This window comes from Hyperolius riggenbachi, chromosome 5, assembly GCF_040937935.1.
Source record: "Hyperolius riggenbachi isolate aHypRig1 chromosome 5, aHypRig1.pri, whole genome shotgun sequence".
NCBI lineage: Eukaryota > Metazoa > Chordata > Amphibia > Anura > Hyperoliidae > Hyperolius > Hyperolius riggenbachi.
This window is the reverse complement of record NC_090650.1, coordinates 51757838-51785074: the sequence shown is the minus strand read 5'-3', so window position 1 is coordinate 51785074 and position 27237 is coordinate 51757838. Positions and strand designations below refer to the sequence as shown.

General features: G+C 43.1%; 1 protein-coding gene across 14 annotated transcripts in view; it reads left to right on the top strand.

Annotated features, from left to right (window-relative positions):
- ABI1 (abl interactor 1) overlaps positions 1–27237 on the top strand; it is a 153575-nt gene that overhangs the window by 123457 nt on the left and 2881 nt on the right. For 3 of the 14 annotated variants that reach the window (XM_068235670.1, XM_068235672.1, XM_068235680.1), the window contains 7 exons: positions 1045–1145; positions 4683–4823; positions 6831–6931; positions 8980–9054; positions 13975–14154; positions 20454–20540; positions 25266–25451. In XM_068235670.1, the coding sequence (XP_068091771.1) occupies positions 1045–1145; positions 4683–4823; positions 6831–6931; positions 8980–9054; positions 13975–14154; positions 20454–20540; positions 25266–25451 (871 nt within the window). The remainder of the gene's footprint in view (positions 1–1044; positions 1146–4682; positions 4824–6830; positions 6932–8979; positions 9055–13974; positions 14155–20453; positions 20541–25265; positions 25452–27237) is intronic. The other 11 variants (XM_068235676.1, XM_068235674.1, XM_068235673.1 and 8 more) reach the window with 7 other exon arrangements.

Sequence of the window (27237 nt, the reverse complement as noted above, 5' to 3'; positions counted from 1 at the left end):
CTAAGACTTACTGGAAACTAAACGGTGCGGCACACCTCCAGTGTTTTTTTTTTTTTTTGTAGAAGATTTTGAATCCCCCTCATATCCTATCAGTTATACATGCATGAAGGGTATATGGCCTCCTAGGAATGCTCTTGGGAATGCTAGTGAAATAGAGCAGAATGTCTTAGGGCTCTTTCACACTAGAGCCCTTTTCCTGCGTTTTACCGCAAAGTGCGTTTTACCGCAAAGCGTTAACCAAGGTTAAATGAAAGTCCATAAACTTTCATTTTTCCTTTCACACCCGATGCTTCGTTTCGGTTCAACGCACCCGGGAACGCTGAACTGCCGGGAGCTGCGTTTTCTTGTTGGGGGAATAATGGCTACCGCCGCTGCTTGCATTGCACCGCAGCATCCTGACGACACGCCGCAGGCCATTCAACGCGTGCAGGAGAACGGCTCCTGCATGCGTTGTCTAATGTGAAAGAGCCCTTAGCCCTCTGATCTTCTGCAAGCAATGGAGGTGCACCCTTGACGTTTAGCTTTGGTTAGTATTTGGGGGGTTCCCTGGTAATTGCTTATTACTGCCTGAGTTCAGTGCTGCTAACTAAACTACTATCCTACTCCTAACAGTTTTAAACAAAAGACTTTAGATTGTCATGGATAGTTGGCAGGCACCTTTTAATTATGGTTGATATGTGAAGGCAATGACCTCAGGCAGTAGAAACCTTTCAGCTGGACATGGTGCTTATAAGGCAAGAAAAAGCTACACTGACTAAACAGCTGTGTCTTACTGATAAAACTTCACGGAGTTTAAAGTTTGAAAGTGGAGATTCAGATTCTTATACATGCCCATTCATGACAGTCTCTTTAAAATTTGCGAGTGAGCATGATGGTAGACACCTAACCAAGTAGTCCACCCTTTGAACTGTGTCTGGGAATCCTGACCGTTTATACCAATTATTATTATTGTAGCTATTAGGTTTTATTTTTTATTCAAACGAAATGTGGTGGAATGTTAACCTATGGAATTTTTTGTCTTGTTTTTTCTTTTTTTCTATCCAGCATGGAGGGAACCAGGCAGCCAGAACTGGGACATTGACCCGAACAAACCCACCTACTCAGAAGCCACCCAGTCCACCCATGCAGGGGCGGGGGACCTTGGGGTAATGTTTTTTTTGGGTTTTTTTGTGTGTGTTTGTACATGGAGACATCTGATGAGCCTTCAGAGAAGACCTGCATTGTCGATCTACTGTTATGATTGTAATGCTTTGGTTTTTTTTTACTGTTAAACCTCCTATGTAAAAGGAAATCTTTGCTTGGCACTCAGTTTGTTTAAAGGATGCACAAGGTGACATGAGATAGACATGTGTATGCACAGTGCCAAACACACAGAAATCTATGCTGTGTTCCTTTTTTTCTTTTTCTGTATAGTTAAACTTCATGTATACAAGTGACAGTTTCTTGATAAGGAATTACTGTCATAAAACACTTTTCTGGCAGTTACTGTCTTCTGAGAGCAGGAAAGAGATAAAAAAGGTCAACAGTTCATAGATTTTAGCTCTGGCATATTCCAATGAATGTGTCATGGAGCAGAGTCAAAGAAACAGTAAAAACGTAAAAAGTAGATTTAAACAGAATATAAAACTGGGGGATATCTAAAAAAAAAATACAATTGTTTCTCATCAATTTATTTCACCTCGTGTTTCCTTTAATTAATAAAGATTTTATAGAGGGGAAAAAACTGTTTTTCAGAGGCAGGAAGCTTCTATAAAAGGTAAGTAGTAATGACTATTTCTGCTGCCTATCACTGAGGTGTAGACAGTCCAGTTCCAAGGTATTGATGTACTTTAAGTCCTCTTTCACAGTGACATTAGTCGCACGACGCACGTTATAAAATATTTTAACGCAGAGTAACGCACAGCAATGCAAAGTCTGTGCGACATTCACAGTGCACACGTTTGGTTGTGTGTAGCGTTAGTAGAAAGTGCTGCATGCTCTGCGTTTAGCAATGAATATGCTGCGTTACTTGTGTTGCACATGCTCAGTAATATTTTTTTTTTTCTTTTTAAAATGTTCCACATGCGCCTTTTTTGTTCCATAGTAAATACATTTTCTAACGCGCGACTTTAACGTCGCACTGTGAAAGTGTATATGCTTAGCTTTACAGCTGCGTTGTGCGCCCTTAATGTCGCATCAAAGGCAGCGTCCTGCTGTGAAAGTAGCCTAAAGGTACTCTGCCTTTTAAAATTAAGGGAAAATGTCAATTTCCTTAGTAATATCAGTTTGAATATAAATGTCTCGAAATACTTTACCTGTCCCCCACTACCCTTGCCTCTTAAAGCGAAAGTGAACCGCATTTTAATAAAAATTGAGCAAATACTTGCCTAAGGAAAGGGAATGCTCTGGGTCGTATAGAGCCTTCACTCTCCTCTCAGTGCTCTCTATCCTGTGCTGGCTCCCCCCCCCCCCCCCCCGTTTCATTCCCCCGTCGAAAGGGTATTAGGAAGTCTTCGGAAGCCGTGTCCTGTGTCTCCATACTGCACAGGCGTGAGCATGCAAGAGAGCGTGCTTGCGCAGGCACAGTACAGGACCGCCCTTCTTCAGGAGCACTCTGGCTCCCTGAAGACTTCTGAAGCCTCCTACGGCCGGATAAAGCAGTATTTTACGAATTTAGTCAAATACTGCTACCGGGCGAGCCAGCACTGGAACGAGGGGACCAGGAGAGGAGCCGGAAGGCTCTATAGGACCCAGAGCCTTCCCTCTCCTTGGGTAAGTATCTATCTCCTTTTTTTCTAAATCCGGTTCCCATTCACTTTAAATGAGTGTGTAGCTTTCTAAAGCTATCTATACATGTCAAGCTCCAGTCCTGACTTGTTCAATTTCCAGTGACCGTAGTGGGATGGGAGCCCACCAGACATACAGGAAGTTGAAGCCATAGACTCCAGGTTTTCAGCACGTGGTATATGTACCCAGGGAACTTGTCATAATCCACTGTAGAAAGTTTTAAGACTGAAAAACGATAAATCACTTTAAAGGGACTCCGAGCAGTGCAGAAACTATGGAAAGATGCATATCATTTTAAAGCTCTCTTTCTCCTCTTTCCAATGATATATAAACTACCGGCCTACGCCTTTTAGTTTTCGCTATTTTCGCGATTGAAATTGCCGCGGCCGCAACTTCGATCGCGAAAATAGAGAAAACTAAAAGGTGTAGGGTGACGATTTAGGTGTCGTCAGAAAGAGGAGAAAGAGAGCTTTAAAATGATATCCATCTTTCCATAGTTACATTGTATTACACAGGGCGACTTTTTCTCAAAGTCAGCGGCTCCATTGAGCAGAAAGTCGCCCTGTGTAATACAATATAACTATGGAAAGATGGATATCATTTTCAAGCTCTCTTTCTCCTCTTTCTGGCGACACCTAAACCGCGGCCCTACACCTTTTAGTTTTCTCTATTTTCGCGATCGAAGTCGCGGCTGCGGCAATTTCGATCGTGAAAATAGCAAACTAAAAGGTGTAGGGCGGTGGTTTATATATCAATGGAAAGAGGAGAAAGAGAGCTTTAACATGATATGCATCTTTCCATAGTTTCTGCACTGCTCGGAGTCCCTTTAAAAACCTGAACAGGAATTTATAGTTCATCAGAAGCGTATTGTTTAGGCTGCAGGGCTGCTAGCTACATACTCCTTTAAACAAATGAAAGGGATTGTGAGCTGGTTTGGCAGGCGTGTGTTAAGGAGTTTATCTGCTTTACCGGTGGATACTGCCTACAGCTTTGTGTGTTTGATTCTTTTTTTTTTTTTTTTTTTTTTTAGTTTAAGATTCTTTATTTTTTTAATACAATTTTTCAACAGTAGGTATACAGAAAACAAATAGAAGAAAACACATTGTAACAGCACAAATGTTTTTGAAAAAACATAAGTATAGACGTAATCCGGCAGTCATCCAGTGGCATCTGAAACTGCATAACAAACCTTTCATCAAGAAATTAACCAGTTATTGGTTCTGCGACAGTATATCTACGGCCCTTAAAACTTCTCCTTAGCCTCCAGGGGCGTAGATATACGTATTCCACCACAATTGTACACAGTGTGCGCGCATGGTGGTTCTTGTCGCCAACCGTTACTGCACACTGGTGAATGAGAACAGGTGTTCCCAAAGCCGATCAAAGTGCCTGTAAGCAATGATCACTGGCAGCATTGGAAAGTCTGTGGTCACTGACAAAAGTGAAAGTAAAAAGACAAATTCCTTACTTCCTGTGTACTGTACACAGGAATGAATGGGGGACATCTAGTGCCCAAATAGTAAACATACACATTAATACACACCAAATATGGTACATTGCTACAGTGCCAAGGCACAAAAGGAGCTGGGTGCAAGGCTTGTTTAGTTTATAGGGAATTAGAGTATTAAAACAAAACAAAGTATTTGGCTTGAGGAATGCCCTATAAACTGTATGAAAGGAACACAATTATGCATTGAGTAAAAGTTTATCTCTGATCCACTTTAATCCATAAATGAGCAGCCCAGGACCCAAGAGGGATCGTACACCCGGGCTCTCTAAAAACTGACCCTTCTAAAATCTAGATGGTGTCCATCCTGGCATAGGGAAGACATTTACAGCTTCATGTATTATAGGTTTCTTGTGCCATTTAGGGGTAATGGATGTCCAGGTAAAACTATTTGCTTTTTTTCCCACAGGAGAAATACACCATACAAAACTCTGGAACCGGTGAAACCCCCGACAGTTCCAAACGATTATATGACCAGCCCAGCAAGGCTCGGAAGTCAGCACAGTCCTGGTAGAACTGCTTCTTTGACCCAGAGGCCAAGAACGCACAGGTAATAAATCTACTGGGAGATTGTATTCTGGACTTTGTCTAAGGCCATGGTTTAGCCTCCCATTTTTTGTGTAATGCATAATTAGCTATGCACAAAGTTTTGCATTGCAAGTCTATATGTCTTGCAATACATGTATTGAAACTACCTTCCTGGTGTCATCCAGTGGCTCCTTTTTGGCAATAGATTGTGGGAGCAGTGATGATCACCGAATAGGTTTTATTCAGATTTCACCCTGCTAATTAAAGCACCTGTGTGGGTGGGCGAGGGGGGTGTTAATCTAACCCATCAGACGTCGTCTTTGATCCGTCCCACGACGCCTCCCATGATGCATTCCAAGCTGCGGTCACATGACTACAAAAACTTCCTCCTTCAACCCGGAAGGAGGAAGTGTTTGTAATCACGTGACCGCGGCTTGGAACGCATCGTTGGATGGAAGACGTCTGATGGGTAAGATTAACCCCCCTCGCCCACCCGCTCATGCTTTAATTAGCAGGATGAAATCCAAATAAAACCTATTTGGATTTCATCCGGTGATCATCACTGATTGGGGGTTCTGTCCCTGCACCTGGAGGATCAACTGACCCAGTCCACCACCTCCTACTGCTGAGAGAGAAACTCTGTGGCCATCACTGCAGCTACAGTTCAGCAGTTCCTCCCTGCCCAGTGTGTAATAAGTATTTAATTCTTCCCACTCCATCTCAGGGTGTTTGAGAGCCATGTGTAGGTCTCATCACCCTGCCCTGCCTTCAGTAGGAAACCATTTCTTGCTAGTCATTTTATTTACTTCTTTTATGAGGACATGGAGGTTGGTGTGGGCAAGGGTAAATGCTTTCTTACACACTGAGCAGGGAGGAGCTAATCAGGAATTGATTTGATTCTGCAGAGCTGTGGTGCTGGCTTTAAAGCAGTATTGTCACCATAAAAATCAAATTTCAACAGCAACCGGTCTGAGTGTATTAAGTGATAAAGATGCTAATCCTGCATACAAAACTTGCAAAACTTTTTTTTCAACTGTTATGGTTTGGAGTTATCACATACTTAAGGGACCACTGGCCCTTTAGTAGTCAGTGCCAAACAGTTGAATGCTGGGGGTTCTTTTTATCTTTAATCCTCCTCTTCCATTTCCCTGCCTAGCCTATCTGAAACATGATCCTCTGCTCACTTGTGTTTACAAGCAAAGCTGAGGTGACTCAGCGATTGGAGGAGAAAAGAGAAAAAAAACAGTGTGATTCCTAGTATACACCTCAGTGAGAGTGTCTGAAGACTCTGGGAGGAGGGCAGCTAATGAATACACAATGAGCAAGAGAAGGGAGGGGGGAAAACAAGAGTCAGGGAGGATATGATGTCAGCATTAGCTTGGCAAGATGGCCACTGCCTAGAATAGGATTTTCTGCTTTCCCTTTATAAAATTCACAGGAATCATTACGTGGATAGCACAATGCATCTGTTATGTAAGTAGAGCTAGTATTTATCTACTTGTGTTTTTTTATTTCTAGGTTAGCATGGGTGTCGCTTGTTCTTTAAAGGGAACCTGAAGCAAGTAGTATATAGGAGCTGACATATTTATTTCCTTTTAAACCATACCAGTTGCCTGGTAGCCCTGCTGGTCTATTTGCCTGCAGCAGTGTCTGAATCACATGCCTGAAACAAGCATACAGTTAATCTTATTAGATTTGATAGAAATGTCAAACAACTCAGTTACATGCTTGTTGAGCGTCTTAGAGGCAGAGGATCAGCAGGGCAACTGGTATTAAAAGGAAATAAAAATGTCAGCCCCCATATGCCTCTCACTTCAGGATCCCTTTAAAAAGGTATTCTCAGTTGTTCACTCACGCAGTAGCTGACATTGGCTCAGGAAGTCAGCACTGAAAACCTAGCCACCCAGGTAGTACAATAATAACTCAAAATGGTTTATGGGCAAAATGTTGGAAAGTTATTATATACAATGCGTATTAAAAGAATTAAGCCTGGGTTTAGGCTTTAAATCTTGTCTCGTGTTGTTAACAGCGGCAGCAGCGGAGGTAGCAGCAGCCGAGAGAACAGCGGCAGCAGCAGCATTGGCATTCCAATCGCTGTTCCAACACCTTCCCCACCAACTATTGGGCCAAGTAAGAACTGTCCTATTGTACTTCTTTTCCTTCTTTGTCACACTGCAGCACCTCTCAGAATAACTTTTACTGATCATCTGTAAGCTATCTAGACAAAGGCAATTTTTGTAGAATGCTTTACTTATTAATAATGTTAGGGTGGTGTGCTATATTATACGTTGCACAACTTTCTTAGCTAATGGAACTTGATGAAAGTTAGGATTGGTTTCATGCTGAGATACTGACAGAATTGATGGTTGTGCTACCGTTTAGTCTGGATTGTTTGCCCCAGAGGGTTCTCCTGCTATATGATGCCTATTTGCTTAGTAGTAACATCACACAAGGACAATAATGAAGCAATTACGTTTTAGGTCTTGTATGGTCAGTATGACTGTACAAACACACACACCACCCCTTAATGTGTTTATATGCCTTGCTTTAGTAGGTTGATAGAAGAGCAGGGTTTGTAAATTGTGGTTTGATATGCTTTAATAAACTTTTAAAGCAAACCTGTCAGAAATGGGCTTTTGTAATAATTCGAATGTCCAGTATGAACGCTGTAAAAGTGACATCTTGCCTAACTGGCTTAGTTTGTGCTGTTGTTCAAAGGAAATTACACATTTAACTAAGGATTGAACTTCATCCCAATCAGTAGCTGATGCCCCTTTCCCATAAGAAAACTTTACTTTTTCTCAAATCATAAGCATATGGCAGAAATTGTGGTGAAACCCCTCCCACAGTGGCCCTGACAGTTCTGTGAAACTCGTTGCGTTGTGGGAAATAACGGCTGTTTCCAACTGCCAACTTGCCAAGCAATCAGAATCTCCCTCTGTGCGTAGAACCTCCCTCTGTGCATTAGTCTTACACACTCCTAGGATTTCTGGTACTCCATGAACTTGATGGGCAGTGTGTAATTCCTAACGGATAAGATATCACTTTCTATCAGCATTTTCGGAATGGAGCTTCTAATTATTACAAATGCCTATAGGTGACGGTTTCTTTAAAACCGAGCAGATGAAAGATAAGTCTGTTGCCTGTAGCAACTGACTAGATGTGTCATGTGTTTTCTGAGGCACTAGAGAAAATGTCTACAGGAATTTAAATTGGTTATTTACGGGCTTCACGTTTTTGTATACTATTTTCACACATAAGCTTCATCATTGCAGGCTTGCTGTGGAGCGTTCTTACTGATGGCCTCACGTGTCAGAGGTAGTTGTCAGGGATCACCCATAGTGCCCAGCAGCAAGGAACAGTCCGATTGCTGTGTTATAATACTGACTAAGGACACTGAGGCTGGTTTATCAAACCAGGTGAAAATTGGAGCAAAAAATTGAGCTGTTGCTCAGAGCAAACTGGTATTAGCTATCCATTGAATCAAGGGTTCTAATTGAATGGTCTCAGCAAATACTCTACTTTTGATCCAGGTTTCTTTGCACCTGTCTTTATAAACCAGCCCTAATCTCATATGGTTAATTTATAAAGACGCGCTGTAATGAACAGAAGTGGTTAACCACAGAAGGATTCTGGTAGAAGGCAGAAGGTACTTGAAGATCTGAGATCCTTTCCTATCCTCATTAGTATTATTGTGGTGTCCCCTATGATAATCTGCAGACCAGGCCAGAGCAGTCTGAGACACAGTGCTAGCCATCTTAAACAACCTCTACCCCCGTGACATAAATCCCATCCACCTTCCTGTTGGCCCAAAAAATTGCTTGGTGAAGATATATAGGTGGGAATTGTCACTTGGAAAGAGGAAGTGTGTCCAGATTGGCTCAGTTCAACCACCCATATGGTTGGATGCTAGATGGTAGACCATTATCATAGTAACTATGTAGCAAGATGCATTTTTGCCTTCTTTCTGTATTGCGCCCTGAAAACTGTCTTGGAAAGTTGATGTAGGAAACAGGATATCTTTTCAGCTGCTCGGAGTTTCTATTGCAGAAAGTTTAGAGAGATTTATGGGGCCTCTTCATGATTAAATATCACGTGATGAGTCTTCAAAGCATCACTTGAAAAGCTTTTTTTGTGTTCTGACAATCCACGTTATTTCACTACCCAAACTCCCTCAGGTATCTCTGGTGGTCCTACATCTTCACCACCACCACCTCCTCCTCCTCCTCCGCCACCACCACCCCCTCCTCCAGGTGAGACCTTTACAACATGGAGTATGGGTGACTTCCAGCATTAATCCATGGTGGTTTCGAGGTGTATCAATAATTGTAGTTTCATTTCCTGGTGTTTAATGATCCATAGGTGATTCTCACACGACTTATCATGTATCTAATCCACGCAACATCATCTAGTGTCAAAAGCCTCTGAAGTGAAATAGGAGTTTGGATGTTAAGATTTCGTTGTTTTGTCTTTTCATGATGTAGGGTGTGCTTAGAACTTGAATCACGTACAGTGTATACGTCAGACACGTCAAACAAGCACTTCCCTCACACCCCTTCCTTCCTCTGCTACGTCACTACCATAGATTGATGCGTCAAGGGTTACAAAAGTCATTAGGTCTTCAGTATTATGTAGTTTGCTGCAGACAGAACAGAAACTATTTCCTTCAGTTCCAACTCTGTCTAAAATTTTCCAAAATGCAGTAATCCAATTGGCAGCTGAATATTAAAGTGGACCTGAAGGCTTGCACAGGACAGAAGGAAAATGTAGAGAAATGCTCCCTGTATGTATTTAGAGGGTTTCGCCTGTCCAATTCCTCCCTCGCCTGTGACTAATCACAAATGCAAATTGATCTATCAGTGGTGTTCGCTCAGGAATCATGGCAGATCAGCTAATTTGTAAACACAGGATCTTAACCCTGTGCCTGCTTCCATGAAAGCATGTATGCTGTTGCTCCCCTTTTAGAGCAGAGAGGAAGTTCTGACTGCAGGTCCGCTTTAAAGTACAGTAAAATATGAATTTTCAGTCTTGCACTTAAATTGCTTTTATAGCGCCCACACAGAGTAATTGCAGTTGAGAAAGTAGCGATGGTTTTCTAGCTAACGCAATGTGCTTTATGAAATTATACAGCACCTTCCTTCCTACTTTTTAGCCTGCTGCATTATCATTATCTTCTGAGGGCTTCCTTCAGTTACATTTCACTTTAGAGGCTTTGCTAAACGTCTTGCAGACTTTCTTTGCCATCGGCTGTTCAATTTCAATCGAACATGGTTAATAAATAATGACGGCTTTACAGTATTAGTGCTTGAGAGATGTATTATCTACAGTACATCATGCAGACAGATTACATTGTGTCGGGCCAGATTGTTACAGAAACTGGTGTCTGCGCTGTGCTCTTTTTACTGCGGCTGTTATAGGCGTTCTCCAGGAAACAGGAGGGAGCTGGAAAACCGCACTACTCCATCCTTAAAGGACAACTGTAACCACCCAAAAAAAAGTTAGATACTCGCCTAAGACAGTGGGCTCTGGATCCTTTAGAGCCTTCCGATTCCTCTCTCTGCATCCCCTTGATCCACTGCTGGGCTCCCCGTTCCAGCCTGAGACTTTCATGTTGCAAAGGCCTTCAGGTCTCCTCAGAAGGCCACGGATGTGCTCAGGTCTACGATGTACTTCTAAAGAAGTTGTCTTCGTAAGTACTCTGAGACCCAAAGACACAGCCGGCATGAGATATTAACGGTGGCCCATTGGTGGAAGGAAGGGATGCAAAGAGGAACAGGAAGGCACTAAGAAATTTAGAGCCTTTCCTCTTAGGTGAGTATCTACCATATATACTCGAATACAAGTCAACCTCGTGTATTAGTCTACTCCAGTATTCAACCCTCTTAAGCTGGTATTTTTTATTGACTCCTGTATAAATCTACCCAGAAAAGTTAATGGCTGCACTTGAGGGACCAGGTGCACTGGGAACGAGGAGGGATTAATGACTGCACTGCATACAGTATTGCAGCCATATGAACCCCTCCTGTCCTTTAAGTGCAGCCAATACCTCCTCCAGGCCCCCAAGTGCAGCAATTATTCACTCCCCCTCCGTGCAGCCCAGTATCTTTCTTCCTGCCCCTTTCCTTGTTAATTGTTGTGGCCAGGACTTTCAGACCTGTGGTTTTCTGGCATTTCCTTCATCAAGAAAGTGGCACTTACAACTGGGTACATTGCTACAAATGTCACTAATGGTACACATTACTCTGTGTGCTAAGTGTTGCCCGTGACTCATGTATAAGTCCACCCCTATACTTTAGTGAGTCAAACCTAAATTCTAGAATTATACTCGAGACTTGTACTCAAGTATTTTTTTTGTGTTTTCGGAGGTTACAGTTGTCTTTTAAAGTGGCCACACAATATAAGATGAAGTCAGGTTATTACATTTTAGGAGTTTTAACTCGATCGGGAGCAGCGGGAATTTCTGTGCAGTTTTTAAGAAGATTGAATAGTGTAGGATTGCCAATTTCTTGATTTATAGACCCAAGCAAAAAATGTTCAGTTGTCATTTTTTTCCTGTACACTTCAGCATGTGTATGTTTGATTAATTTGTCATATATGTCAAATATGACCAAATTGTAATTGTCATATTGAAAATAGATATTAAAAGTAGTATTGTGTGTGTGTGGCCACCTTGCTTAGCATGACAAATTGCCTACAAAGTCATTAGCATGCATGTACAGAACCCAGAGCAGCTTATCAGTGTTTGAAAGAAAGAGGGGAATAAAGGCTATTCACTGACAACTGCTCTTCTCTGCAGGGTCGGAGATATTTTGGAGATTTTAGTTCCACTTTCCTGGAGACACTCCATAAAGCATGCAGTAAATAGCCTTTTAGGCTTTTGTACACCCAGTTTCATGGCGTTTTTCTGTAGAGCACCTGCAGGGGGAGCTGCAGGACACCAAACCTGGCAAGATAGTCTGCAGGACGTTTCCATTCATCCCAAGGATAAATGATGTATTCTGCATGCAGCTAAACCTGCTAATTCCAAACCTATTAATTTATTGGTGATGGATTAGAATTTTGTGATCCATTCTGTGTCCTTATTGACAAATGATAATGATGTGTTATGGAATGACTGCTGAAGAGGCTTGAACCAGAAATGTATTTGTAGCTCAGAGTTTTAGAAATACAGATTTTACACTAAAAGGTGCACTTCACTGACTCTCAGTGAGAAATTGCAATGAGGATCAGCAAGAAGAACAAATTCTACACTAGAGGGTGCTCTTCACAGACTCGCCCTGAGTAATTGCAATGAGGATCAGCGAGAAATACAGATTGTACATTAGAGGGCACACTTCACTGACTTATCCTGAGTAATTGCAATGAGGATTAGAGGGCGCACTTTATACAGATTCTACACTAGAGGGTGCACTTCACTGACTCTCCATCAGAAATTGCAATGAGTGGATCAGAAGGAAATACAGATTCTACGCTAGAGGGTGCACTTCACTGACTCACTCTTAAAAGTATGCATGCTTTATAGGAAACCTGCAATTAGTGCAGAATGCTGCTGCCAGATTGCTAACAAACCAGCCTCGCCACTGTCACATTACACCGATCCTTCGCTCACTGCACTGGCTACCAGTAGAATGGAGAATACTCTTCAAGATTGGACTGCTGACATTCAAATCCCTGCACAATCTGGGCCCTGGATACATGAAGGACTTGCTGAAGCTGCACCACACCTCTCACAACCTCAGATCAGCAAGTTCTATAAACTTGGTCACTCCCAGAGTGCACCTCAAAAAATCTGGAGACAGAGCCTTCTGTCATGCTGCCCCTACTCTTTGGAACTCCCTACCACACCCAGTAAAGACAGCACCATCCCTGGAGCTATTCAAATCCAGACTGAAAAGCCACCTGTTTAGCCTGGCATTTCCAGATTTATAAAATTCTTCCTCTGTACCACGATGGTCGGAGCCATGCTTATGCGCTTTGAGTCCCACGGGAGAAAAGCGCTTCACAAATGTTATTTGTTGTTGTTGTAAAGTCAATGGAAAAAAAATCCAGTTTAACTTACCTGGGGCTTCTACCAGCCACATGCAGCCTCCCTGTGCCCATGCCGTGACATACCGATCCTCCAGTACCCCGCAGTGACCCAGTTTAGTAAAAATGAGCCATACATTTCTTTTCTCCTATGTTGCTGTCACAGTAGGTAGTAGAAATCTGACAGAACTGACAGGTTTTGGACTAGTCTATCTTCATGGGGGATTCTCAGGGATTTATTTATTTTCAAAAGCACTTAGTGAATAGCAGTTGCTCTGTCCAATTGCAAAAAAAACTGCGTAGCGAGCAGGGTGGCTGGCCAGCATCATTGTTTAAATCCTTTTTAGGGAATGTCTTTATAAAGAATAAAAGCCTTGCTGAGAATCCCCTATGAAGAGATGGACTAGTCCAAAACCTGTCACTTCTGTCAGATTTCTACTACCTACTGTAAGTGACAGCAACATAGGAGAAAAGTAATTTATGCTCATTTTACTCTGGGGAAAAAAATACTTCTTATTTGTCTGTGTGCACATATTTTAAATTTTACAATTTTTCACCATTGTGCCCCTTTTAAGGTTATCAAATAAAATCTAGTCCCTGTTCCTCTATTCTGGGCTAATGAGCTTGTTAGTACAATTTTCTGCAGCCATCCTAAATGGCAAAATCTGTATTTCTAAACCACGAGTGGCTACATTTTAAGCCTCATGATGCCATTTTAAATTTTGCAGCATAGAGGGTGTTCTCTTCAGCGATCATTTTGAATGTATGATACATGTACATGGCAGTAAATTGTTGCAGATGTTGCATGCTGCAGCGAGCTCCCAGGACCATGCCCTGGCGCACAGCTCCAGTCGCCTCTGTACTGTAAGTGGTGCATGCTACCTCCTGCAACGTTGGTATACTTGTGACCATTGTGCCATCATCGGCCCAGCCTTGGCCTGCCAGTACGGACAGCAGATCATTGGCCTGTGATGCCAGGAGCAGAACTGCTGAACAGACGACTGGTGTCCTCTGTGAGCAGATGAATGACGGCCAATGGACTGTGCCGATCTTGCTGGCGCCATGCTGAGGCTTTTGCTTGAATTCTTTGCCCTTGCTTAACGAAGTCATCCTAACGCTCTGTGCGGCTTTCTTCGGCAAACTCTTAGCAGTTGGCGGTGGCACGGCTCCGGGTTCCCAGTTTGGCTCAATGGCGAGGCAGATCTCACGGCACAACTCCAACACATCCTCTACTTCTTCTGGAGGATACAGGCGGACCCCTTCTGTGACATCCCAGTTTTCTGGGCAACCTCATATTAATGGCGGGCCTCTGTATTCACAAAACTCAAGTAAGCTTTTGCTTCTCTATCTTCTACTTTTTTACGGTTTGCTTCTACTGCATTTATTATTGAGACATAGAACACATAACCCCTTCAATATCTATAATCGCTTCTATTTTAAAGTGTACCTGTTGCCTACACTGAGTGAGACATCCATTGTGTTACAATAATTAAATCTCTTTATTGCAGCTTATCATGTTCAAGTGCTTATTCTTGGCACTATTTTATCAGTAATGGGCTGTTTGCACTTGTCAAAATTGCAAGGTTTTTTTTTTTACATATGTGAATGTGCTTCATAATTTTAAAGTGTTTATCTGAAGAAAAAGCGCTAGTGTGGCACCCTTTAAAAATAATCGTTGGTCAGTGAAAATGTAACAATGGCAGCCTTGAATACCTCTTTACGCCGATTGCTGGACGTTTGCCCCATTGTACATCTTAGAAGAAAGTGTTCCAATGTTGCAGTAGAGAGACAAAAGCACGAACATCATCCGTCCAAACCATAACTGGTTTATTGCAACTATGGTAACGAGATCTTGATCACCGAGGGAAAACAGCCGTAAGTGTACCTAAAAAGTTGTGCTGCAGCTGCCAGTGGAGGAGGTGGGAGACGAGGGACAACGGTGGGTCAGGGGACGAACGTTTCGTGTCTCACTGGACGCTTTGTTACGCTGCTTTCCACTACAACGCAGCGCGAACAAGCGTCCAGTGAGACGCGAAACGACCGTCGCCTGACCCACCGTTGTCCCTCATCTCCCACCTCCTCCACTGGCAGCCTGCAGCACAACTTTTGAGGTACACTTACGGTTGTTTTTCCTCTGTGATCACCATATTGTTACCATAGTTGCCAGTTATGGTTTGGATGGATGGGGCGCGTGCTTTTGTGTCTCTACTGCAACTTTAAAGTGTACCTGAGATGAATAATAATAAAAAAATTCATACATATCTGGGGCTTTTCTCCAGCACCGTGTGGCTTGTTCACTCCCTCGTCTTCCACTTTCACCTCCTGGATCTTCCGTAACGGCTCCAGGCAACTTTGGCCAGTTGGCACTGGCACAGTGTGGCTGCGCACACTCACCCGTTGAGCTCTCGCAGCCAGGAGCATTCTGCGCATGTGTAGTAGTACTGCACAGGCGCCGAATGCTCCCAGGGATGGGAGCATAGCGCGCACGGCCCCGACTCCCGGAATTACCAGGAGCCATAGCAGATGATCCAGAAGGCGGAGGACGGTGGCGAGGGATGGATCAGGCTGAAGGGGGTGGAGGAAGCCCCAGGTATGTATGAATGTTTTGTTATTCATCTCAGGTTCTCTTTAACCACTTGATGCAAAATGGACGTTTAGAAACATCTTCTTTGTGCACCAATTGGTGCAAATAGGACATTTAATAAAGGTGCATTCTGCCGACATGCATGCGCGTTGTAGGAGCGTGCGAGCACCCGTTTAAACCCCTAATTAGATGGCGTTAAGTGTTTTAAACCCGTTTAAGTCAATGGGTTCGCTCACAATAAATACAAATTTCACATGTGAGAGAAAAATTCACAACATTGTAGCATAGTTTTGTTTACTGTGTGCATTTTTCTTAAAATACTACTCCAGCGATAAAAGTAAGCTGTTAAAATCTGACAGAACCGACAGGTTTTGGATTAAATCCTCTCCTCATGGGGGATTCTTGGGGTTTTCTTTGTTTTCTGAAGCATTTCCTGAACAGCATTTTAACTGCCAAAATAGTAACATACCAGCCAGCCTCCCTACTTGCTTGCACACTATTTTGGTGGTTAGACTTAGCAACTGCCGTTAAGGAAATTCATTTGAAAACCCTGAGAATCCCCCACGAGGAGATGGACTAGTCCAAAACTTGTTGGTTTTGTCCGATTTTAACTGCTTATTTTTGTCGCTGGAGCGGTCCTCTGACAATAATTGAGTGTTTGTAACGCAGAAGAACGCACAAAGTGTTAAAAAAAGTGGAAATACGCATGCTTTTCCCGCATTGACAAGTGTAAACCCTTCATAAAAGTATCCCTGTAAAATGTATGACTCATCACTGTGCTGCTGCTCTTCACAGTCCAGTCAGCATATCCTGGCTGGTCGGCATTTACTGGTGCGCCAGGAGAAATGTCAGGTCAAATTGCTGACTGCACTGGCTGGGTGGACTGTCTAGAGTCACCTGGTTCAGAACTGGCTGGTCAGAGATGTAACTCGTGTAGCAGGTAAGACCTCTCACGTATGCTGCTTGACATCCATGTATTCAGTCATTAGCCTGGAGCTCAATGCAGTTGACATTTTATATTTGCCTTATCACAAATATAAAGCACGTAAGTATATGTGAAACCTTTTGTTAATTGAGGTTTTTATCAGAATGTCCCCCCTCTTCCCTTGTCCCGTAGTGTTTGTAGTGTGTGTCCTGTATTTCCGTGTAAGTTCATTTTGGGGAGTGACTTTGGCCTGTATTTGTGGACATAATGGCTAGCTAATATTAATCTGATTGGGTTAAGGAGCGCAAGCTATCTAATGGGCTCATATGACCTTTGCGAACAGGAAGTCCACTCCTTTAGTAGCTGCACTGTCTCTGTTGTGATAGGGAGAAGTTTTGCAGCTCTGCACTGATCTCTCTGCACTCAAAGCTGTTTGAAATGTCTCAGCTCCACAAGCCTTGCAGAGACGCTGGCTGTGAGCAGAGACATTGCCTGTGACTCATACACACACAGGAGAGCCTGCAGGAGGCGTGCACATGGGAAGTAACATTCTAGCAATCAAGTCACATTTGAGAGGAGCCTCTGCAAACAGGCACCTGCTCTGATGATGTATTTCCTGTTTGGCGGCCATCTTCATTGTTTACAAAAACAATGAGTAAAACAGTGATCTCACCTGGAAAGCAGTGGGAGTGGCGAAAATGTCACAGAGGGGGCTAGGAGAAGACAACAAACAGGCTGGTACGTTTATTTATGTAAGATTTTCACAGTACAGATTCTCTAACGCTCCACCTCCACTGCACTGTGGCGGTGATGATCTCTGAGCTTCAAAAACCAAGATGGCCACTAGTTCTGCCCTTGCCAGTATTTGGCTTTATGCGGTCATTTCATTGGCCAGGCTTCTGTCCAGTCATTAGAGTGATGTTCTGATAAACACGCTGGATTGGAGGTACCTACTGGAGATATGGCTACAAGAGACAGTGTAAGGTAAAAAAATAAAAAGGAAGCCCAAGAGGGGGGTACTTACCTCGGGATAGGGAAGCCTCTGGATCCTAATGAGGCTTCCCCCGTCGTCCTCAGTCTCTCCGTTTCAGCGCTGTCAGCCACCGAAAATCTGCTGTCGCAGTAGTGGGTTTGGTTCGGGCTCAGGAGAAAAAAGCCAAGCCTGATCCACTCTACTGCGTAGACTCTCATAGGATTGTTATGATCCTGGAGCCCGGCAGGATCTTCGACTGACAGCGATGGGATGGAGGAGGACAGGGGAAGCCTTATTAGGATCCCAGAGGCTTCCCCCGAGGTAACTTATCCCCCCCCCTTACAGATCCTCTTTAAATAACTAAACACGATAGTGCAGTCACTGTTCTAATTGTATTGCCGCAGTTTTTGGCTCACTGCTTCTTTCTGGTTTCTACTGCTATATAAAAAGTTGATGTGCTGCAACCCACAGCATCAGTGAAATATTGAAAGCTAGCTTTCGGTTGGTTGCTTTGTGTTACAGCGCGCAGTTATCGCAACATGTTCTGTCACAAGCCAGTTTGGGGTCACTGGACAAACAGATGGAGGGATTTTGAAGTTTCAACTCTACTTCCTCTTCTGCAGCAGCTCAAACATCTTAACAACCAAAATATTGCTGTCAGACTGCTGATATTTTTAGACAAAACACTAAGGGCCCGTTCACACTTAAAATCGCAGAACGCCGGCGATTACCGCTGGCGTTTTGCGGGAGTGATTTTCCCGCGATTAGCGCAGAAAAATAACTGGACACTTCGGCGGTTTTGTAGTGATTGTGATTAGCGTGCTATGCACGCTAATCACGATCGGTAATCGCGGAACGCTCGTCGCCGGCAAACCGCTGCATGCAGTGCGGTTGCGGTTATCGCTAACCGCGGCAGTGAGAACACTGCCACTTGCTACATTGTGTAGCGGTTTTTGCAGAACCGCTAGCGGTTTGCCGTGAGTGGGAATCGCGCGATTCCCGCTCAGGTGAGAACGGGCCCTAAACTGTGAAGGCGTTATGGATTGATTGAGCTGTACGATCGAGTACAAGCTTGTCGCCAAACAGGAGACGAGTTAAAATTTCAAATTCCTCACATTCTTTGTGAATTGACCACAGCAAATAACTTTGATAAGCCTCGTATATCACCACTATAACCATGTACGGTGATTTTGTTTCTTTGCACCTATCTAAGATTTGCACACCACCTGCTTATTATTTTCCGATCACTGATTAAAGGAGGTTCCTGGTTTCTAATTTCTAAAGCAGCTGTACTTTGTTTTCATTCAAAATTTAAAGGAAATACAAGCTTTTTTTCCACTTCAAGAAAATAGTGATTCCACCCCCCCCCCCCCCCCTATTGTGATGAGCCGATCATTCAAAATTCAGTGATGTACTTCCTGTCCAGCAGGGGGCATATCACTGAGCAGGGGGCGGAGCTACGCAAAGCACCCTTCTGTAGGACAACCACACAATGGCCTAAATTAATTAAAGAGAATCTGTATTGTTAAAATCGCACAAAAGTAAACATACCAGTGCGTTAGGGGACATCTCCTATTCCCCTCTGTCACAATTTCGCCGCTCCCCGCCGCATTAAAAGTGGTTAAAAACAGTTTTAAAAAGTATGTTTATAAACAAACAAAATGGCCACCAAAACAGGAAGTAGATTGATGTACAGTATGTCCACACATAGAAAATACATCCATACACAAGCAGGCTGTATACAGCATTCCTTTTGAATCTCAAGAGATCATTTGTGTGTTTCTTTCCCCCCTGAGGGGGGAGTGCATAGCAGAACCACAACACTGAAGAACTTGGCAGCCTTCCAGACACAGGCTGACAAGTCTGACAAGGGATACATTGATTTATTACAGAGACTGTGATAGTAGAAAGTGCTGCAGTAAGCCAGAACACATTAGAATAGCTTTTGGAACTTGTAGGATGATAAAAAACAGGATGCAATTTTTGTTACGGAGTCTCTTTAAGGATAGTTCAATAAAATAATTTAGGTTGATAAAATACCATATTTGGTATTTTACACTTTTTTTTTTTTTCTCCAAATTCACAAAGATTTCCCGCATGCAGTCGAAGTTAGGTAATACACTGAGCAAGTCAGGCAGCAAGCTATTAGTCTTCTCTTACAAGTCGGTGAATGAGTCATTCTATTTTCTGACCAGTGCATCTCTAACTAGAGCGTGCTCTAATGTCTATCAGTATACATTTATGCACGTCTAAAGGGATGCAGAAAAGCCTTTTTTAATGTTTGCCTCTATTGCTCCACCCACCAGAGGTTTGGATATAATGGGGTGAGAAGCAGAGCTGTGTGGCTCTCACTTTGGGCTGTCTGCTATATCTGGTAATGTTACAGAATGGAAATTGTAAGTTACCGGCTGTTGAGAGCTGTAGATAAATACCAAACCCTTTTACTTGATTTACCAAATGCTTTAGTCTTTGGAATCACAATTTCTTGATATTTCTTGAATTATTTACTGCACTAGTCAGTAATTTACCTTACTAGTTTGTAATTTTACTTTTCAATGCCGTGATAGGTTTTTTAGTGAATTGGCATTTGGCAAGGTTATCTGTAAAATCAGCTGTTCTCTGCATTACCGAATGCGATAATGCTTAGTGAATTAAGGACCATATGTAAAACCAGCCTCGAGAGCAACTGGAGAATAGAGATTTAGGTTGTTACAAATGCTTACTGTATGACCAGTTCTCCTCAAGTTGCACAGCTTCTCATCGCAAATCAGAAAGCTGAGCAATTTTGTGAAGTTTACGAAAATACATTTATTATTACAGCATTCATATAAGTCAGTAAGACTCGCATGTTGACCTCACCAAAGTGCAATAGTATTCTGACAAAAGAAAAAGAAAGTTTACATATATGCTTGTATTTCACTCTAATTTTCTCTGAAAACAGTGCATGACTTCACTAAATAAAACACGTGATATCACAGACTGGTAAATGTGAATGGTTTGAAGCCATTCTGTAATTCCTGTAATTTGTGTGTGTTTATATAATTTAATATGTTGCTGCTTTTGGTCCTCGTTACTGACTGCTGCCTGTTGTCTCTTCTTTCCTCACCCGTCTATACGTGTCCATTGTCTGTTTTGCTGCTTCCAGTCTCTATCGCTTCACCCCCTCCCCCCATGCCTCAGTTGACTCCACAGATACCTCTCACAGGCTTCGTGGCCAGGGTGCAGGAAAACAGTAAGTTCCTTCCTCTCACTGCTAAGGAGCACCAAGCCTTACTATTGCTCTTGCATGGCCTAGCCAAGGAGACTCTCCCAAGTGCTTCTGCCAGTAGCTTACTGTGGAACTCCATCAAAACTTTCCATGATGATTATTTTTGTTATTTAGAATTTGGACAGTGTAGATTTTCTGTCTGGGTTTTGTCCTTGGAAAAATTTCCACTCACTTTCTGAGGAGACACTGGCAACCACTAGTTGGGGAACCACCACCACTTGGGACGAGATAGTGGTATATACACTTCTTAATGCTTTATATAGTGAGCATGTGTTATGATGGTTGCTAAGCATGTAATGAAACAAGGTTTAGTGCCTGGGGGTACCACAGATAGTTATGATTATTACTGATAGAAGATGGCAAACGTGTGATCCCATCCAAGGGATGAAGCCCAGGGCACTACCAATGCTCTTCACGTCTCCTGCATTGTAGCAATACAGCGGCCATTTTCAAGCCCGTTTTGCTGTTAATGATCTTCAATAATATCCCAAACACACACGCACCTAAAACTTTAAAGAGCTGGAGGGTGGCATGGCTGGCCTGCCTTTCAACTGAAGTTATAGATGAGCATTGGGAGACAATGTAGGAGAACCAACACCAGGCTGATGTGTGATTAGGAGAGGAGATGGTTAGTCTGTTTAGAGTGGTTACATAACCCATAAAGCTAAGGATTTCTGTAGGTGTGTGTGTGGAGACTTGGATGGGTGTTCATCCTTGGGTTAAGTCCAGGGGTGATAGGGAGAAGGTAATAGAAGATAATACCTGAAAAAGGGGCTTTAATGTGAGACACCCGGGAGTTGGCAGAGCAGTGTTTATATGTATTGTGGCCAAAACCTAGTGTGGCCACTTCAAGAATTGGGCAGCTAGTTCCGGAGCTGGCCAAAGGATGTGGCAAAGATCTGATGTACCAGAGGTTACTGAAGTTGGTCCCATATCCACATGCACATGTAGAAGGTTAGTGTTGGGCATAGGAGAGGGGGTAGCGTTAGTGTAGGGGTAGCTAGATGATGTTCACCGGCCAGATTGCAAAATCACTGAGGGAAATGTTTGTGCATTGGCTGGTCAATGTCCAATTTGGTCACGTTTCTGGACTTTGGCTGATATCATTTTGAAACAAATTTTGCCAATTCCCGCTTTGGCCAGAAAGTTTACACCACTCTGCTTTATGTATTAAATTACAGACCAACGCTACAATAAAGGAATTAAGGTGGAATTGCTAATACCTGGACTTCTTAGTTTGGATAGGATTACACTTTCTAATAATGTAGGGAACAACGAGTTTTTATTGCAATGTTCTCATTTCGGAGGGATCCCCTCACTCCTTGTGGTGCCACATGGAATGAAAAAGTGAGTATAAGTATCAGCAGGGTGAACGGTCAACAAAACCTGAGAAGAACTGAAAAGTTTCACCTCTTCTGCACCAATTCCAAAGTTTAAAAAAAAGTTTTGGCTTGAGTTCCACTAAAGCTTCACTGGGCTTCTCTTCCATACATGGGTCATAAAACTGCATGATATGTGGCCTGTGTATGAAGTAAAGGGTTGCTGAACCTAACACACAGATTTGTAGAAATGGCTATTAACATTCACAGATATCTATGTAGACCGTTAGGATATTTACCCATGGTTTCTCGTGTTTGCTGTGCAGTTTGTTATAGCTAATCTACCATTTCAAGCTGAGGAGAGGTTGGTCACAGCAGCCAATATAATGTCACATCTACAAAGTTTTTCTGGATTTGGATTTTTGCATCGATATTTGAGTGTTAACCGCTCTTTTCTGGACTGTCTGCTCTTATTTCAGGATGTTAACCGTATTGTTCATTTTGAAGATATTCTATAATTATTTTAATCCCCCCCCCCCCCCCCCAAAAAAAAACAGATGTAATTTACAGACGGCCAGGAGGGGTGGGGGGAGGGGGATATAAATAATAGAACACCCTGATCTTAGCATTCCACTTGCACAGCCTTAGGGCTCGTTTCCACCATAGTGAATCCGCATGCGGCGCCGACATGCGGATTCGCTTGGTACATTGAAGTGGCCGGGGCTGTTTCCATATGTGCGGCGTGCGGGAGCAATTTGGCGGCGGGCCAAATCTGCACGATGGGACCCACAGAATTCGCCTGCGTCGGGAATCCATGCAAATCGCCGCTAATGTATTTAATAGGAAAAACGCATGCGTTTTTTTACATACGTTTTTACCCGCGATTTGCGTGCGATTTCGCACCTTTTTCAATGTTATTTTGCCCTGGCAGAGTCATGTTTAATTTCGCATGGCACCCTGCCATGCGAAATCGCACGCGAAATCGCGGGTAAAAACGCATGCGGAAACGCATCCGCATGCGTTTTTACAAGCGTCGGGATGCCGGCGAAATCTCGTCGCAACAGTGGAAACGGGCCCTTACTGAACTTCTTCCTCCATTTCATTGGCTGATTAAGTCACCTAGCTCTGCCTCGCTTGCCTCCCTCTTCTTAGTACTTTGGTCGCTCTAGTGCAGGGATAAGAGCATGTTTACATTTGTGGAATGTGAGGTGTCAAATGAATAAATTCTTTCAGGTTCCTAGAGTTAACCAGTTCAAGGGGAAGTCAGAAAGGTTGAGCTGGCGATGTTCCATCCATCAACTCCTGTCCGGGAGATGTACTCACATCGAAGGACTACATCTCGAGATATGCAAGAGGGTCTCCTTAAGGAAGATGGAGGGGGGGATTTCTTATGTTCATAAATTAAAGACAAAATTAAACAAAAACGAAAGTTTGGTAATATAATAAACCAAATCTGTATATCAAATCTAAGCACCCTCCTTTAGTACTGTGAAGATCCATGTACAGTAAAGTCTAAGTTATCCGGCACTGACTGGGATTGGCTGCTGCCGAATAAGTGTAATTTCTGGTTGCTTGAGACTCCATGTTAAAAATAGGCCCAGCTATAACCGTACTGTACCCCACTCTATATAAATACCATGATCGCTGTATTCAATGTTAAAATTCAGTAATTGAAAGTGTTAACCTTTGGGGGAGCAGAGGAAGCCAGTCTTTATGCTGGGGATACACTGTTCGTTTATGCGGTGCGTTTCTCCTCTCGATCGTTTTTGCCGCTCGATTCTGCAGTCGATTCTCTTATCTTCTACTCGGTTTTTTTTTCGTATCCTTTTCCATTCACTTCTATCAGAAATCAAGTGGCGAAAGGATCGAAAGGGAGATCGGACATGTCGGAAATTATCTATCATCACCTAAAAAACGAACCGTGTATTCCCAGCATTAAGCACATCCAAGCCCACACGCAGCCTAAGAAGTTGGCCTTCACCACTGTGAATACGGCCAGTGATTTATGCTGGCTGGTTAAGACCGCTGGTTAGTTGAGTTCTGGATAACTAGGATTCAACTAAAGTGATACCCCAAGTGATGACTAATAACGCACTCCCTGCTTCCCCTCCTGGATCTCCTCCTTGTTTTAAATGGGAGTTGTGATATCAGACTCTGTCTGCAGCTCCATCTGGACTCCGAACTTGGTAATGCACGAGGAACATTCAGCAATGAACAGGATTATACCGTGATTTGTGAGTGAGATCTAAACATCTCTGTTCCTTGTAGAAGGGATGTTCTGGCTATGAATAAGTAGGCAATTTAATTTATTTCTGGTTCTGCAGAATTGGATGCTAAGCTTATTGTAATGAAGCTGGCGAGGAGCTGCTATCTGCTGCATGTTCTCTAACAGCATGTACTGTATGCTACTGTACTGAAGAGATTGCCATGTAACTTTATGGTTTGTGAAATCTTAACTGATCTGTGCAAATGTTCAGAGGTGTTTAGCATTACATAATGTATCTTAAAGCTCAACTCCATATAAAATTGTGTGCATTGCATGGGGACTGAGGGCAGCCTATGGGACATTGTGCTTTTGTAGCCCGAGGCTAGGCTAAAAGTGGTCAGTTGCATAACGCACTTGTTATAATTAGCAATAGAGACTGGACAGAGACTTTAATACAAAGCTTCCATGCAATAAGTTTGAATAACGCTATTTTTTTTCCTGTGTAGCGGGAGTCAAACGCATTACCTCATGCTTCACAGTTAGAGGCAGTACCTCTGGACAATATTCTTTGCTGATTAGTTACAACTCAGTACTGTAAACAGGCCCATATAATTGTATGAACAGTGAGTTGACGAGCAAAATTACTCTGAACCGCAACTGACCACTTTCAACAGGGCCTCACTGTCTAGACCAGGCATGGACAAACTCGGCCCTCCAGCTGTTACGGAACTACAAGTCCCACAATGCATTTGCCTTTGAGTCATGACTGTGGCTGTCAGACTCCTGCAATGCATTGTGGGACTTGTAGTTCCGTAACAGCTGGAGGGCCGAGTTTGCCCATGCCTGGTCTAGACCAAGTACTTCTGAGTTCCTCTGACAATCTCCTCTCTGCAAAGGGCACTGTGCTGCAGGTTGGGTATCTTATGTAGCAGCAGCAGAGAAGAAAAGAAGATAAGTTGTCAGAGAATCTCCACAATCCTCCAGTTTTATATGATCATTTTTCAGCAGAGGAATCCTTTAGGACTACAGTAGAGTGGTCATTTTTTTGTTTTTATTTGGTTTCCATCAACTTTTAACTTAGGTTTTCATAGTAAGACAATCGATTAAACTGCATTTGGTGCATATTCTTGGCACCCTGTAAATAATGCTGTGTTTCTCTTCAAGTTGCTGATAGTCCTACTCCACCTCCTCCACCTCCACCTGATGAGATTCCAATGTTTGATGATTCTCCACCACCCCCACCCCCGCCTCCAGTGGACTATGAAGAGGAGGAGGCTGCTGTGGTTCAGTACAATGACCCATATGCTGATGGAGACCCTATATGGGCTCCCAAGTCCTATGTTGAGAAAGGCAAGTGATTCAAGAAAATGTAGTCATCTGGTACATTTTTAAGTCCATTTTACACTCTACCTTTCCATATCATAAGATTTCAGCATCTCTAGGTAGAAATTGGTAGGTCTATTGTGTGAAATTCCTGCTTGAGGTTCCCATACATTACTTCATTTTCCTGTAAGATTGACCATTCGATTTAATCATTTTATTGAATTGAGGGAGAATCTGTTATGTTCCATTGTGCTGGATTGGTGAAAATTAGCCGAATCTACCAAATTTACTCAGACAGGATACATTCAATGATTTTGACGGGCTCAGAGTTGATTTTTGGTTTCAGCGCATGGAGACATAATATCGTTCAGATTGATTAGTGAAGGAGAACCGCAAAGGATCTCGCTTCGCTTGTAGTGTGTGGGCCACACTGTAGTTGATCGCCCAATAAAGTGGTTTGCTGAATGGAAAATTGAGTAATGTATGGCTACCTTTTTAAGGTCCGTACCCACCACACGATTTTTCATGGCGACATGCAGATTTTTTTTGCGCGTCCAGCAACTGTTTCCGTGATCTCATGACGTGGGTACAGGCATGCGATCACGGTAACCCAGTTTAGCGTCGCATGGCGATAATGATCATCAAAGTGGATCTGGATTTTTAAGATCCTTGACTACTCCGCGCAAAGTACCGCAATAGCATGACTTCCAGGGCGTGCCCATCGTGTGAGGTCGCATGTACCCGCTGGCCAGAAGATGGGTCTTGGAACGCTGAACGTCAGGGAGATGTTGCTGGATCCATCTTCCTTGGTGGGGTATTGAGTTATTTTAGACTTGTGGCTTCCATTTCATTTTAGTGAGTCACATTTCATTATGTCTGTATGTGTTCTGACATTCATACTACATTAGCTAGGTTCTCAACCGAGGCAAAATGCTGAAAAGTTATTTTAAAGAGAACCAGAGATGAAGCAACCTCATGTATTTTACCTTATAAATCAGTGGGAACATGACAGAAAACCCCTAATCTGCTCTTTGTTACATTGTTCTCTGTTTAATTTGCCTGTTATCACCTCTAAGATAAGAATCCCGACTAAGCAGTCGGTCTGGCTTTGCTACAGAATAATTATAGCTGAGACTGTGTTCTTTGCTGTCTTCAAGTCCAAGCCTGCCCCCTGCTGGCTTTGCTCAGGAATCATTATAGCTGAGTCATTATAGCAAAGCCAGACTCAATGCTCAGTCCGGGATTCTTATCTCAGCTAGATAACAGACACTTTTAGCAGTGAGGATGGAACAGAGAGCATGGTAAATGTTTTCTCTAATGTTCCCACTGATTTCTATGGTAAAATACACAAGGGTGCTTCGTCTCTGGTTCACTTTAAACAGATGAAGAAAATTAAAATTTATCTCCTAGGAGAAAACTTAGGCAAAAAGGTGTATTGACTAGGGGCATTGAATTGGGCATTGAAGCTAATGGGAAGCTGAAAGAAAAACCAAAAACAGATACTTGCCCAAGAAGATGGAAGGCTCTGGGTTGATATAAAGCCTTCCTGCTCTTCACCCGGTGCCCTTGTCTAAGTGCAGGCTCCTGTGTTTGAATCCCCGGCCACGGGACGGGCAGCGCTATACTGTGCATGCGTAAGTGTGCTAGCACAGACGCAGTAGGGAGCCGCCCCTCTTCGAGAGCACTTGGGCTCCCGAAGACTTTCAAAAGCCTCCTTTGGTGTCAAAGAGCAGTATTTAACCAATTGGTCGAACCGAGGGAGCCAGCGCTGGAACGTGGGGACTGTGACAGGAGCGGGAAGGCTCTATGGGAC